The sequence below is a fragment of the Lactuca virosa genome, chromosome 8 (assembly GCF_052849685.1).
Source record: "Lactuca virosa cultivar CGN04683 chromosome 8, Lactuca_virosa_CGN04683_v6, whole genome shotgun sequence".
Lineage (NCBI taxonomy): Eukaryota > Viridiplantae > Streptophyta > Magnoliopsida > Asterales > Asteraceae > Lactuca > Lactuca virosa.
Window position 1 is genome coordinate 157624015 of NC_136433.1, and position 16724 is coordinate 157640738.

General features: G+C 39.7%; 1 protein-coding gene and 1 non-coding gene across 2 annotated transcripts; both read right to left on the minus strand.

Moving 5' to 3' along the window:
- Positions 1 to 3302: 3302 nt before the first annotated feature.
- On the minus strand, positions 3303 to 3409 carry LOC145135205 (small nucleolar RNA R71). The gene has a single exon (XR_013719667.1). It is a non-coding gene; the product is annotated as a small nucleolar RNA R71 (small nucleolar RNA).
- An 11696-nt stretch (positions 3410 to 15105) lies between these two features.
- LOC145130998 (putative mitochondrial protein AtMg00860) lies at positions 15106 to 15558 on the minus strand. The gene has a single exon (XM_079065738.1). It carries the CDS (start codon positions 15556 to 15558, stop codon positions 15106 to 15108), a length of 453 nt encoding a protein of 150 aa, XP_078921864.1.
- Positions 15559 to 16724: the final 1166 nt, after the last annotated feature.

Below are 16724 nucleotides of genomic sequence, written 5' to 3' on the forward strand. Positions count from 1 at the left end.
TTCATCATGTTATTTTCCAGGTCATCTACATCTTTTTCCCATGAGTAGCTCCGTCGATGTGTGTGAATAGATAATAGTTCTTGTAGCTTCTCCATCCTCTTAAAATTATCCATTGTTAGTCTATGTGGTGGTCTCCTTTCTTCCCATTGGGCTCGCAGATTTCTCATTATCTCGATGAAATTTCCTTTTAGTTTCTTCTCTTTAATTTCTCGTCGGAGAGAGGTGCAGTCTGCTCTGTCATGTGTTGTACTTCGGTGATACTCACATAATATGAGTTTTTCTTTGCCACTCTTCTCTTCCTGCCTATCAGCCACCACATAGACATTTGTCTGCCGTGATCTTATGTCGTCTCTTTGGTATGGTTGGTACCGCCTCGACAATCTAGCCAACTGGAAAGATTGCCAGTGATTACTATTTCCGCCCTCAATGTTCTAACCACCGCGTTGATCGGTGTGTCGTGATTTGGCATCAGCTATTGCTTTGAGATATGCTTGTTTGACCGTTGTTACTATTTCCTATCGTAGGTATTTCTCTACCCGCTCGTTGAGTTCATTTCGTGTCTAAGGTGTCTTCCATATAAATATTTTGAATAATTCACCTGGAAATAATCTCAATGTAAATGCGCCAGTGGCCATACTTCCATCTTGACCTGGTATGTCTAGAGTCGCTTTGGTGAAACGATCAAAATAATCCTTCACCAATTCTCCTTCCTTTTGCTTGAATCTAATGATTGCGTGTGTATCTCCCCGGTATCTCTGTAGTTGCATGAAGTTTTTTAGGAAAGTGTATTTTAGTTGTGCAAAGTTGCTTATACTTCCTCGGGCCAATGTTTTAAACCACGTTCCAACATTTCCATCTAAGGTTATGTGAAAGTACGTGCACCAAAATCTATCATCCAGTTTCAACGAGGTCATTATCCACTCATACATGTCGATATGTCTGTCTGGATCTGTTGTTATGTTATATGTTTTCAATTTCGGGAGTTTGGAGGTGTTTGGTATCTCATAATTCAATGGGTCTGCTATGAACGGAGAGCTCAAGCTATGCCCTATTGAGTTGTAGGCGAAATAAGGTTGATAAAGTGGTGTGTGGACAAAAGTATGGTGAGTAGTGTAAGGATATGAAGGGTGATATTTCCATATTTATACATATTTTTAGTCATTATTTTAATACATTTTAAGCTATATTTTGGTTAATTGCAAAGATATTTTGTACTTATTAAGTTAAATTCTATTTTGCAACATAAAATGGACAATCTCAAAGAAAAGGATCAAACCTGAAGATTGCTCGAAACTTGGAGGTCAAAGTTACCATTCAATAGAGAAGAAGCGTACAAAAGAATGCATGCCACAACGTGGCAATCTAAAGGCCACGACGTGACCACCTTTCTTGACACAAAAGCTTCCCGGGATTTAGGGCATACGCATTTTAAGTGATGACCAAAGCGTGGAGCCTAACTCCAAAGACGTGGCAGCCAATTTTTGGAAACTATATATATATATATATATATATATATATATATATATATATATATATATATATATATATATATATATATATATATATATATATATATATATATATATATATATATATCGAACCTTAGGTCTAATTTCAGGAGTTGTCTTGGGAATTAAGATAAGAGCTGTGACTAAAACCCCCTGGAGAACCCTAGGAAGTTTTGAATTCGTTTGGAGATCAAACTTTGAATATAATTAGAAGAAGAAGAACTTATAATCATTCGGTTTTCATTAGATTAATCATGTCTAGTTTAAATTCTTGTGTTTTTATGTGTTTATTTTCTGCAATGAGGATCTAAATCATTAGGCTTTCATTTAGTGTATATAAACCTTAATATTATCTGTTAGTTTCTCTTTTCATTCATTTTATGAAATTGGTTTAGCTTGTGTTTGATTATCAATACCTAGCATGCTAAAGTTTTAATCTTTGTTGTTTAGATTCAAGATAAGTGTAGTTGAGTGATCAATTTAATTGCATGAACTTGTTTACCTAGTTATTTATGATCATTAAATTGCTAGAGCTAGGATTGGCCAAATTCTAGATTATATAATAAAGGTAACAACTTTAACTATGTTAGAGAACATAATTTGATCATAATTGTGTTTGGTAATTTGTCTTGATCATAGATCATTGTCTTAGATATGTCTTACATAGCCCAATAATCTTAAATAATCAATTATATGTTCACTTGTGTATGATCATTGCATAGTAGTTCATGAATTGGTGAAAAAATTAGGAGATCGGATCAAGATACTTAATAATATCTATATTGGTAACCAACTGAATAAATCAATGATTTGAAACTAACCATAGGAAAAAGGGGGATTCAAAGCTAAACGAAAGTGTCTTCATAATCTTGATTACAATCATCTTAGTTAATTTTTTGCTTGATTTTGAGTTAATTAAGTAGTTAAGTTAATCTGAACTTTCAAAATCAGATAAAACCCCCAATTTAGCTATTGTTTTTAGATTAATTTTCAATAATTACTCTTAGTTAATCGATCCATTTTGTGAGGTAAAAACCACAAAAAGTTATTTTTCTGCATTGTTTAATTTTTCTGTGTAACCGACCCCCACCGTGGCGACTAAATTGCCACGACGTGGGTGTTGTTCATTTTCAGTTTTTCGTTTATTTTTAGTTCGTTTTTATGCTCTTATTTTCAGTTTTATTTTAGTGATATATGACCAGGGAATCACATCTTCCTATTGTACCACCACTTGAAGATCTAGAATCTGTTTTCCATAAAAAGAAAGACAAAAAGGTTGACGGGTCAACTAGTAGTTTTCACTTCGATAAATTTGAAATCTTTGATAAGACTCCTGATAAGAATGGTATTGGGTACGAGCCAGAAACCGAAGACGATTCAGAGGACGACGCAAAGAGCAAGGTAGAATAGATGTTGGACATCACGACCATGACGATGGAAGAGTACAAACGAAGGAATCGTAACGATAACGGTCCTGGTGTTGTTCCACCCGAAATACTAGCTGCAAAAAACTTCGAGCTCAAGGGCTACATTCTCGCGATGCATAAAGACGTACCGTTTTTCGGGAAAGACTATGAAGATGCTTTCAAGCACATTGATGAAGTATTGGACATTGAAAACTATTTCAATGTTCCAAATATTTCAAGAGATGCAGTTTTACTAAGGATGCTTCCAGTGACATCTACTGGAGATGCGAAAATTTGGTTGAAGTCACTTGCACTTGGAACTATTAGAAATTAGGCCAACCTTCGTGTAGCATTCATAGAGCAATTTAGTCCTCCGTCAAAGATAGCCAAACTCAAAAAGAAGATTGTTAATTTCCAAGAGAACGATGGTGAGTCCTTATATGAAGCTTGGGAGAGGTACAAGGGATTGCTAAGCAATTGCCTTCAACACGATCTCAATGTGTAACACAAAGTTTCTGTACTCTATGATGGGGTATGACCACAAGGCAACTCCTTGATTCTCAAGGACCAATGACAAAGAAGAATCTCGGTACTATTAAAGAATTAATAGAAGAATTCGCCAAACACTCTAGAGAATATCACAACCCTCGAGAGGATATGATAAGAGGTAAAGGAAGTGGAAATGGAGCTTCGGAGGAGTTAGTAGCTATGATGGATCAACTAGAAAATATGGACCGTTGGATGACAAGGATGGGTCAATAAATACATGCCACACAAGTGGGGTGTGACAATTACAATGGACCACACTTAATGAAAGATCGCGATTTGTATGAGAATGGGAACCGAAAAGCGCAAGTATGCTACTCTAGTGGTGACCAGTTTGATGAATATAGGAGGAATACCAAGAGGGAATGGTTGTCATATGAAGAATACAAGAAACAAAAAGAAGAAAAGTATTGGCAAACTGGGTGAGGCTTTTACCAAAAAGAACAACCACCACCCGAGAAGAAACTGGATTCCGAGTCAATGCTCAATAGATTCATGGAATATTTTGAAAAAAGACATGATGTTGCTGATGTTACCAATAGAAACCAACAAGCTTCCATTAAAAACATCGAGACTCAACTTGGTCAATTGACTAAGCTCATTAACGAACAGTTACCATCCAAAAATCCTGATCCAAAACCACAACCTCACGTCATGGCCATAACCATTAAAGAAGACACTGTCTCTAAGCCTTTCGTGATCTTAAATGAAGCCTCTAAGTAGCCCAATCCAGATCCAAAAGAAGCGGAAAAAGAAGAAAAAAACAAGTTGATGCCCAGTACCCACGACGTGGCGACGAAGAGGCCATGTCCTAGCCACCGCAAAATGAAAAATCTTCTTTGAAATCGTATCGGCCTCCACTTCCTTATCCATCTCGAGCCAAGCGAAACCCACTGGAGTTGGAGCAGAAAAAAAAATTTGGAACATGTTTAAACTTACACAATTTGCTAAGGATGTAATGAGAAATCGGAAAGAGTTGGAAAAAGCGTCAACCATCGTGCTTAACGAACTATGTACTGCATCCATCACTAAGGGATTGCCAACAAAAAAGGGAGATCCGGGCCGGTTAACTTTACCTTGCGAATTCGGAAATTCAACTATTATAAATGCTTTAGATAATTCATGAGTGAGTATTCATCTAATTCCTTATTTCTTTTAAAAGAAGCTCCGGTTGCCAAAATTGAAGAGCATAAGAATGACAATCCACATGGCGAATCACTCAATTACCCATCTGCACAAAATTGTAGAAGATTTATTAGTCAAGGTTAGGAAATTTGTTTTTCATGTCGGATTTTTTGTGCTTGACATGAAAGAAGACGAGGACCTTCCCATAATATTGGAAGACAATTTATAAGCACCAATCATGCCCTTGTTGATATCTATGACTCTAAGCTTACACTTAGAGTGGACAATGAAGAAATAACTTTTGGAATGAACCAACGAGCAAGTCCAAACCAATTTATGAATGAAATGTTAAGAGTAGATGATTTAGATGGGGTAATGGAGAACAAGGAAAATGAGGAAGGAGTCAGTGAGTTAGAAGAAATAGAGAAAATGATGGAGGAGATAAAAGTTTGGAAGATACCACAACCGCAAAAGGATGTTAAGCTCACGAAGCCTTGAGCTTCAATTCCAGTGACATTTGAAGAATTCACATCCACTACACCAAAGGTGGAAAATAAAGAAAACTATTCTGGCGAGGAGATGAGTGAAAAGGAGATTGAACAAGAGATAAATGAGTCGATCCTTGAAAAGATGGAAGTGGAAGCAAGGAAACACTCAGAAGATGAAGGGAAAATGCAACTTCTTGGACAAAGCAAAGGGTTGAAATGCAAACACGAGGAAAGCGCCAACGAAAAAGAAGAGGGAAAACACGAAGATAGAGTATATAAGCAGAGTTGTGGCCTACAAAAGGAGGTGGAAGGAACAGAAGTAGAAATGCGAGACTCCACTCTACTTGCAGCAATGTAGAGTGGGAAGGAGTCCAACTCACGACTCCTACAAAAGAAGCGCTTGTCGGGAGGCAACCCGATCTATTTGGTTTGCATTTTCTTTCATTTTCCTTAATTACTTTTTGTTTTCTTTTTAAATTTTTGTCTTGGATAGTTTGTCTTCTCATATTTGATTCCTGCGTTTATTCAAGTGTGGGGTAAATTAATGCATGTTTGTGGGTAAATTGGATACAATTTTGGTTGAAAATTTTGCATTTTCATTAAATTTTAAACCCCACGGCGTGGTTTCTTAAGTCACGACGTGGCGATTTGAAAATTCTCATAATTTGTGTCGTGAAACAGACCACGCTATGGCCTTTAAAAACGCCACGATGTGGCTTTTAAAAAATGCCACGATGTGACTTTTAAAAATGCCACGACGTGGCGTATAAGGGGGGCCCGTTCATGTTTTTTAACCTAAAATAGATAGATTTTATTATTACTTTCTCATAACCCACGATTGCACCGATTCTCTGCCCCACACTTCGAATTTCGGCTATCTTCTCCAGTTACTTTTTGATTTCGTGTTTTATCCACTCAAAGGTACGAATCCTTAGTTATGTTTCACTTAATTTTGCTTGTTTATGCTTAATTTTAGATAAGGGTCCGATTTTAGGGTTTGTTTGTAGAAATTTTTATTTTTTTAGTAAAATGTTGAATGCATGCCTGATTTTTGAGTCTAGATAAGTCATACATTGAATCCCTTTTGAAAATTGTGAAAAAAACCGGCTAGAACAAGTCCCGATCGAACTCTTGCTGTCACACGTAGGCCACAACGTCACGTTTATGAACCACGACGTGGGGACTTGGTTCACATAACCTATTAGTTTTCTATTTAAGCTCATCTTTTGGGTTTTTTGTTTCGATTGGTTTTTATTATTTTTATTTTGTAGAAATGGCAGGAGGGAGAGGTTCTCAACAAGCTCAAAGTGACGTACCAAACATGCATCCATTTTACCAATTCCCACAAGATATGCCACAAGATATTTTGGAACGATTCAACAACCGTTTGGGGTGGCTTCATAATTGGGACTTTGCAGTTGGTCTCGTCATTGATTGGGCTTGGTTGACTCGTCATGGGATTATGGATAGAGTGAACCCGTATTTGGACAAATTTTATAAGGGTGATGGGTTTTCTTTTGCTTGTAATGGGTGGAGGAGCTTATTTGAAATTTAAGAACCCGTTTACTGTGAGTTATTAGTTAAATTCTTTGCAACAGTTAACTTTGATGTGAACACTATGGATTTGCGGTTTGGGAGGGCGCTTACTTTTCGACTTGGAGGGCAATATCACGAGTGTAGCCTCACGTAATTTTCTTGGAAGATGGGATTATATGGTAGAGATGAGGTTATTTCACCTCAATTTTCTTTATTTTTCCAAGATACAAGGAGAGGTTTTCCTCCCGAGGTGCAAGATGTAGGGTATTGGCAAGAAATCACCAATAGGACGTATGAATCAAAATCATCTCAAGAAAGTTATATTTGGTCTTTGATTCATCGATTTCTTCACCGACTTCTCATGTTTAGCATAAATCAAAAGAAGCACAGGGAAAAAGTTCCAAGGAAGAATATTTTCTATTTGTGGAGTATTATTACACATGGCATTTTCAATGACATACCCTATATTTTGGCTCGATTCCTAAGAGAAAATGCGGTGAATTCGAGGGCAGGGAGCCTAATAACCGGTGGACATTTATTGACCTTCTTAGCGAGATCTTTTGGTATTTTAAGCCCGAGTTTGGTTGGTTCATTGACTCATATTCTGAGAAATGTTCTCACTACTCATTTTTTGGAGACGATATGAGCGGTAGAGATGGTGAGAGCGGTTTATTTGATACCAATGGATGACCCAGTATTGCCCGTTGAGTAAGTGGAGGAGCTAGGCCAAGGGGGCGATGAAATGTTCGATGACGAGAGGAACAAGACCAACAACCACCGTGAGATATACCCATGGGAGGCATTCCGTATGACCCATTTCAAAACGGGGTTGCACTTATTTAGACAACATTCGCAGGGGTGTGAGTTATATAGGACAATCTTTAGATGGGATATATTCTCATTTTCACATTGAGCGCTCACCACAAATTCCATAACAAATGCCTTACATACCGACTTGGCAAGTGTTGTGGGCCGTTGGAAATGATGGAGTCGGGATTAGCGTGGCGCGAGATGATGATGATGAGGAGTGATGACAATTATACTTTTTCTTTTTAGTTTTTAGTTTTATGTTTGGTGTGGTTTGTTTGTTTAGACTATTTATTTGTTTTGATTTTGGTGTGTTTTATTTAAGTTTGTAACCGGATGATGATGTTGTTTTCTTCTATTACCTAGGAAGTTTGTTTTATTATTTGGTTGTACAGGATTGAGGGTTATTTTTTAGTGAAAATTTAATTCGTGGGAGTTGAAGCGTGTAATCAAGAACCATAACTTTGCATAAGTGTGGGGTGCGTCTCGAGAGTTTGTGAGAATTCTAGATATAAAGAAGATTAAAATCTGCCTTGTGCATGAGTGAAGTGAATTGGAAAATTTCCCAAAAGTGCATTTTTGCTGAAGTTGTGTTTTGGCGTATCTCAGATTCCACGACATGACTTTCAAACTACCACGTCATGGCATTAATATAATTCCCGATGAAAACGTTCCTAGATACCACGACGTGGCGTATGCTTTCCCGCGTCGTAGCTGCGTTATAATGAATATTCTTGAAGAGTTCACACCACATTTTTTGAAGTCAACGTTTTTCATTCTATTTATCCAGCACATTCACAAGAAGAGGGTCCAGTTTCCATATATTAATGAGATGTTCAAGCTTTCCTACAAAGAATCGGATTCGATCTCGCTAGTACTACCCCAGGGGAGTCTGTTCATTTTTCTCCATTTTCTTTACTTTTATATGCTTTAATTGTGTTAAACATACAATGAGGACATTGCATTAATTAAGTGTGTGGTAGGGGATTGAAGATAGGAATACAGGCAAATTGATAAAAATGACTAGGATTAAAAATTTAGAGTATAAAGACTTAAAATAATGGTCTAATTTTAAAAATCTAGTTAAATTTTGATATATTGGTTTTGGGACTTAGGTTGCTAGTGTTGTGTCGGACGATCCGATGCAAGCTTTGATGTTTAATTGAACCAATATATGTTTTAGTGTATTTGTCGCTTCCCTATCCTAATGAAATCATGGGACAAAAATATAACTTTGTTTAGCTTGAGGGACATACTACGTTTAGAATCGTAGGGGAGCTTATGTAGTCATTGCATTTTAGACTAATACCTTTAACCAATACGGGTTGAAGTTAAGTTCCCTTGCTTAAGCATATGTTTTTCTTTTTAGGATTTTTAGTTTTGAGTGAAAAAGTGAGTTGTGAAAAAGAAAAAAAATAGAAAAGAAAAAAAAGTTGCAAAAGTTTGAGTGAATAAGAGTCTAAAAGCTATGAAGATCAAGAATTATGAAGAAAAGTTCAAAAGTTCCAAAAATTGAAGACTCAAGTTGAAGAAATTGAAGAATAAGGCAAAAGTTCCAAAAATCAAAGTTATATTATTTATTGTAATTTTTCTTTCTCCGTGACATGTTACCACCATCCTGATCTGAAATACCATGAGACAAAATGATCAAGATACCCAAAAAGGGATCCTTCCACACCGGTTCTCCTTAGAGCTTCCAGATCTAACATTAGTTCGGGTACAAGTCCTGTGCTTCCAGTAGTATGGGCCCAATACTACCTTCCACGCCTACATGTACCTTCCCAAGGCTCTACCTGATAACTCTAATTCGTCCCAGAATAAAACATATTTCACAAACTACCGCATAACTCAAATCCTATGCTATCCTAAGATTTTCTCAATCCGCTTAAACCAGAACTCAAATCAATCATAACAGGTTGCCTTATGCATGCAAATTATACATAGAACATGATCAAATAGACTTTCGAATAACAGACTCTACCCTAGGACCACAACCAAACAAGGAACAGGAAATAAGGCCAAATCAATTATTCTAAGGCTATAAGACCCTAACCGTATATAATTTTGAAAGCATACACATAGCAAGATCCATATGATTATCACATTCCAAATATCAACCTAGCATGGCTAACATTCTGGGGAAAATACTTACTTGAGCTCGACCGATTACGCGCATTGCACTCTCCTTTTTTTCTTACAAGAATAGATTTTTAAAAGTTTTTAAATTATGATTTTTGAAAACAATTTTTACCATTTCCTTAGTTTGAGTCCTGACACACCCGAGAGTGTGCTCGAACCGCTCAAACCAAGGTTTTGATACCAACTTGTAACAGCCCAAAATCCCAATAAAATTTTTCATTTTTAATTAATAATTCATTTCCATAAATCATAAAATTCCAATCACAATTGTTTTCAAATCCATAACATCAGATAACTTATTCATAAAATCAGAGTGTCCTCAAACAAAACGCCATAGAGTGCATGTCGCGCCATCACGCTGGGCCCTTGCCCTTAGATCCTGAAGTACCTGAAACAACCAACAAATTGTAAGCTCATGCTTAGTGAGTTCCCCCAGAGCATACCCCACATAACCATATAATCATATAATCCATATCAATCACATAAGCCATACATATAAACATATAAGGATGTCGTGGGCGTCTCCCAGGGTCTTGCTCCAGGATGCCATGGGCTCCCCCACATGGTCTTACACCTATGTGCCATGGGCTCCTCCCATGGTTTTTACCTGGAAAGCCATGGGCTCCCCCACATGGTCTGACATCCAAGTGTCATGGGCTCCCCCATGGTCTTTACCTAGAAAGCCATGGGCTCCCCCACATGTTCTTACATCCAAGTGCCATGGGCTCCCCCCATGGTCTTTCATGCAAATATCACATAAACAACTAGCATACCACGTAGCATATAATCAACTAGCATACCATATATCACTACATCAACTAGTGTACCACATATCACAAAATGGGCCGACCATGGTTCCTTCGACCCATTGGTATGGTGAGGAGACTCACCTCTGTCTGCAGAACCTGGAACTGCTCTCCTAACAGTCTGAAACCATCTGTGTTGAACAATAATGACATTAACCCAAAAATTAGGATTAACACAATCTAATTAAAGAGCCTAATTATCTAAACCCAAGTCCTTCCATAATGGCCCAAAAGTCTTTCCTTTGCTAATGGGCTTAAAGTCCATGTACAATGCTATTAATGGGCCGCATGGCCCAATAAGGACCAACCATATCAACCATGGCCCAAAACAGATAAATTGGACCACCAACTCAAAACATGACCAGGCCCAATAACTGATTAAGGCCCAAAGGGATTACAAGCCCAAAACAAGCCCAAAGTCCAACTAGAGTGCGTACGCCCTGCGTACCACTCCAATACTCTCAGCGTACTACCCCTTCAAGCAGTACGCATTGCGTACTCCACTCTACGCGCGACGTACAATCCGGATGTGCACATTTGACCATTAAGTGCTTAACACTTGGGATTTCAACGTCCAACTTTATATCTGAGTCCAATAAGACATCCTAAGGCATAAATTTGGCAACTTTATGCCTTTGCATTCTCCATATGTCCCCAACAACCCATTAAGACCTTTCCAAGGGTCTTAACTCTTGCATGTGGTCAACACACCCATCAAGATTGCATTTTTATGGTATGAATGAACCAAGGGACCTCAGATCTACTCTTCCTACGCTCTGGAGTTGCTCCAACTCTCAAGAGATGATCCATGAACACAAAAAGGGACTATATAGAAAACCCTAACTCTAGAAATGACAATGATGACCAAGGAGAAAGCTTTTTACCTCCTCAAGCTTCCTAAGCGGCTCTAAATGTAAGATCCAGAAGCCCTTCGTCGTTTAATCTTGTTTCCTCCTCTTCCTTGTAGCTAACACACCAAGAAGATGGTGTTAAAGCACTCACAAGCTCAAGAACACACACTCTAATGATTTTAGGGTTTTAGGGACGTTTGAGGGTGAAGGAGGCTGATTAGGGTGATGTTAAATGAGATAAGGATACTTATATAGGTCTTATGTCCGAAAATTAGGGTTTGAACATTCTTCAAGTACGCCCCGCGTACCCTTTGGTACGCCCAACGTACGTGCTGACCCTCTGCGATCATCCATGCATGGTACGCTAAGCGTACTCCTGAAGTACGCCCATCATACTTAAGGGACCATTATGCATTACTTATAATTTCAAGGGTTCAAATGGTAATACCTGATTTGGAGTGTTACAATAAATTACACACCAACATAGTTCCAAAACCAAAATCATGAAATAGAGTATCCCAAAATCATAAGTTAATAAAAATCCAAGAAGATATGCACAATTACGCCTTTGCCTTGCCCCTGCTCCCAGATGTACCTGAAACCATAAAATCAAACTGTAACCCAAAGCTTAGTGAGTTCCCCTAAGATGCCACCACACAAACATATAATAGCATGCATACTAGGTCCTCTGTCATCATACTGGACTACCCCTAAGCCCACAGCTAAATCTGGATTTCCCTCCCGGCCCACAACTTATGTATGGTTGCTCCCGATCCCACAACATAAATCTAGATTGCCTTATTGGCCCTCAGATTATGTCTGGATTGATCCCAGGTTTATTGGCTTCCGCACAGAGTAGTATTGCCTCAACCCAACCGCACTCTGTCGACATATGCAACAGATAAACATATAACCGGCAAATAGATAATCATGCATATCTACCAGTCTAACAGAACACAACAATATAGCAACATCATATATACCAGGATACATCAAACAACCTAGTGGGCCAGCATTGGTGCATTTGACCCACTAGTACAGTGAGGAAAACTCACCTCACAGCCTGAAAGATAGCTGAACAGGTCACTGCTCCAAACACTGTCTCTACAGGTCACATATAAAGTAAACATGCCCCTAGTCTCAATCTACTATTCAAATTACCCCAAATGACCTAAAGTCAAACTTGGTCAAAGTCAATAGTCAATGGTCAAAAAGTCAAAGGTCAATACCAGACAGAGAACGCCCTGCGTAGAGAATCACTTGGCTTTTATAGGACAACATAGAGATACGTGTTGCGTACCCATATGTATTCCCTGTGTACTTACGTTGAAGCTAAACATTCTATTAAGTGCTTATTTCCTTAATACCTTTCACCCAATACTCATATCTAACCCTAATGAGCATACCAAATCATAAATTTTCCAACTTTATGCCTTTGCATTAAAAAGTTTCCAAATCTAAAACCCTAGCTTAGTATACAATCCCAAGCTCCATATCTCATGCATGTATGGAAAAAAAATTACCAAGATTACATTTTTTATGACTCCATGCGCATAAAAACATCTGAAAATGATACCCATAGGGTCTGGAGTAGCTCATACCCAACTAGACCAAGAATATAGGCAAAAAGGACATAGACCTAAAAGCTAACAAGATATATCAAGATATTCATCAAGTTCTGAACTTTATACCTCCTGGAGAATGCTTATAAGATGTAAATCCCATATCCACAAGGCTTGAAGCTTTCCAAGTGCTCCCCAATGGAATCCTTCCTTCAAAGATGAACACAAAACACTTAAACAAGCTCAAAACTCACAAATGGAGATTAGGGTTTTGAGGTGGCTACTTAAAGGGAGTGGATGATGATAATAGAAGGCCTCAAGGGGATTAGAGACTTTAATTAGGGCTCAAAACCCCGAAATTAGGGTTTGTGCTCTAGCCACGAACGCCTTGCGTACTCAGACTTAAGCCCTGTATAAGTCATTAAAACCCCGCCTTCAAGCATCCTTCTACGTGCTGCATAGAAGGCCACATTATGTCCTGCATAATGGCAAAACTTCACCATTTATTTTTGTAATTAGGGACAGAGATTTACATGTAAGACCGGGTGTTATAATTCTCCCCCACTTGAATCAGACTTCATCCTCAGTGTCCTCAGCTGCAAATAACTCTAGCTAGTGCTCCCACATATCTGCCTCAGGCTCCTAAGTCCACTTAGAACCTTTTCGATACTGCCACTGGACCTTGACCAAAGCTACCACATTGTTGTGCAAGTTCTTTGTTTTCCTATCTAAAATCACTATTGGTCTATCCACATAATTTAGGCACTCATCAACATGAATTTCCTCCAATGGGATCACCGCCAAATCGTCAACCACACACTTTCGGAGCTGAGAAACATGGAAAGTGTGATGGATCTGACTAAGATCCTCAGGTAAATCCAAATGACGGACCACCTTGCCTACACTGGCTACCACCCAGAATGGTCCGATAAATCGGGGCCCCAACTTACCCCTCTTTCTGAAGCATATAACACCCTTCCAGGGTGATACCTTCAGCAAAACCATATCCCGACCTGGAACTCTAACTCGGATCGTCGTTTATCGGCGTAACTCTTCTGTCGGTTTTGAACTATTTGCAACCTCTACCTGATCTGTCGGATGAGCTCTGTCATCAGGAGGACTACCTCAGTCCTCCCCATGACCCTGTGGCCGACCTCTCCCAAACACACTGGTGTACGACACTTTTTTCCGTAGAGAAGCTCGAAAGGCGGTGCACCAATACTAGAATAATAATTGTTGTTGTAGGAAAACTCAGCTAAGGAAGGTAGGAATCCTAACTTCCACCAAAATCAATGACACAAGCCCTCAACATATCCTCGAGTGTCTGAATAGTACGCTCACTCTAACCATCAATCTGGGGGTGATAAGTCGTGTTGAAGTGCAGTCTAGTGTCGAACTTTACGTGAAACTTCCGCCAAAATTGGGAATTAAACCGACCATCGCAATCAGATACAATGGAAACTGTTACACCATGGCGAGCAACAATCTCGCACACATACACATCGTCCAACTTTACGGCCAAAGAACTCTCCTAAATAGCAAGAAAATGGGCACTCTTGGTCAACCGATCAACGATAACCCAAATTGCATCAAATCCTGTGGCCGTCCTTGGCAGCTTGGTTATGAAATCCATAGTGATATGTTCCCATTTCCATATGGGAACCTCCAAGGGCTTCAACTTGCCATGCGGCCTCTGGTGCTCAACCTTGACCATCTGACAGATCAAGCATCTCTCCACGTACCATGAAATCTTCCGCTTCATGCATGGCGACCAATAACTAAGTCTCAAGTTCCAATACATTTTGGTGGCTCCAGGGTGAATCGAGAACCTAGACTTATGAGCCTCCTCCAATACTATCTTCTGAACTCCCGCAGAAAATGACACCCATACCCGACCGCACCGGGTCAAAATTCGGCGACTATCGGTAGAAAATATGTCAATCTCACCTCTGATCCTCTCCTGTTTCCAGTTCTCCCTGTTGAATCCATCGGCTTGAGCCTCCCTGGTTAGATCCAAAAGTAGGGAGTCGATGGTCATCCTCAAATAGTGCTCTCAGACAGGAGTACTAGCCGCCTTGCGGCTCAAAGCATCAGCGACCACATTGGCCTTACCCGAATGATAGAGAATCTCACAATCATAATCCTTGACCACGTCAAGCCATCTGCGTTGTCGCATATTCAGATTCGGTAGATCCATGAGGTACCTCATACTCTTGTGATCCATATAGATGGTATACCGGACTCCATAGAGGTAATGCCGCCAAATCTTGAGGGAAAAATACCACTGCCCCAACTCCAAATCATGAGTCTGATACCTAACATCATGATGCTTCAACTGCATAATGCATATGCAATGACTCTACCTCTCTGCATGAGAACCGCCCCTAAACCTGTATACACATTACAAAATACCACAAAGTCCTCAACACCCTCATAGAGGGTCAATACCAGGGCCTCACATAACTTCCTCCTGAAAGTATCAAATGCAGTCTGATGCTCAGGCCCCCAACGGAAATCCACACCCTTCTTCGTCAGGCGGGACAAATGAATAGCAATCTTGGAGAAATCCTGAATAAATCTCCTATAGTAACCCGCCAATCCCAGAAAATTCTGAATCTCAAATGGGGACTTCGGAACCTCCCACTGCATCACTGCCTTAATCTTGGCCATGTCGACCAGAATCCCATTCTGATTAACAAGGTGTCCAAGAAACTGGACCTCCAGTAACCAGAACTCACACTTGGAGAACTTGGCATAAAGCCTCTCCTGTCTCAATACCCCCATCAAATCTTTAAGATGCTCCTCATGTTGCTCCCTGGTCTTGGAGTAGACCAACATATCATCAATGAAAACAATAACTGACCATTCGAGCATCAGCCTGCATACCCGGTTCATCAGATCCATGAACGTCGTCAGTGCGTTGGTGAGCCCAAAAGACATCACCACGAACTCGTAATGACCATAACGAGTCCAGAACGTTGTCTTCTCCACTTCGTCCTCTCTGAATTTCATCTGGTGGTAACCCATCCTCATATCAATATTGGAGAACCAAGATGCACCATGGAACTGATCAGAGATATCATCAATCCTAAGAAGTGGGTAACAATTCTTCATTGTCATCTTGTTCAACTCCCAATTGTCTATGCACATATGATGAGACCCATCCTTTTTCTTCACAAATAGAATCGATGCTCCCTAGGCTAAACTGCTTGGCTTGATAAACTGCTTGCCCAATAGTTCCTGAAACTGAAAGGACAACTCCTGCATCTCAGGTGGCGCAAGACGATATAGCGCCTTGGCAATCGGCCCCAGACCAGGGATCAGATCGATCTTGAACTCCACCTGCCTCACGGGAGGCACACCAGGTAAATCCTCCGGGAATACATATAAAAACTCCCTAACCATTGGCACATCGGGAACTGAAACTCTCCCCTCATCCTGTGTATCAACCACATAAGCAAGAGAACCCAAACATCCATGTTGAAGGTACGGTCGAGCCCTGGAAGCTGAACAAAAGGCCGAACCAACCCTTGTACCCTCGCCATAAATAATAATTTATCCCCCACTTAGGGTTCTCACTACCATCCGATGTCTCTCACAGTTGATCATGACTCCAAATATGCTTAACAAGTCCATCCCTACAATCACGCACACATCCCCCATAGGGATGGGAATCAAATCGATCGGATAATACACCCCAAATATCTCCAAGGTACAATCCCGAAAAATACTCAATGCAGAAACCCCGTGTTCGTTGGCGATGTAAAATCGCAACAGACACTCTAATTCCCCAACAGCCATGACAAAATCCTTACTGAAGGACTGGGATACAATGGATCGACTCGCACCCGAGTCAAAAAGCACAAGAGCAGGCAAAGATTTCACTAAGAATGTACCTATTAGAGATACAAACATAAGCATATAAGAAAATAACTTGACAAATGATAAAT

What these genes read in the sequence shown, in the direction of transcription:
- LOC145130998 (XM_079065738.1), bottom strand. Translation starts at nt 15,558, where the DNA reads ATGGGGGTATTGAGACAGGAGAGGCTTTATGCCAAGTTCTCCAAGTGT.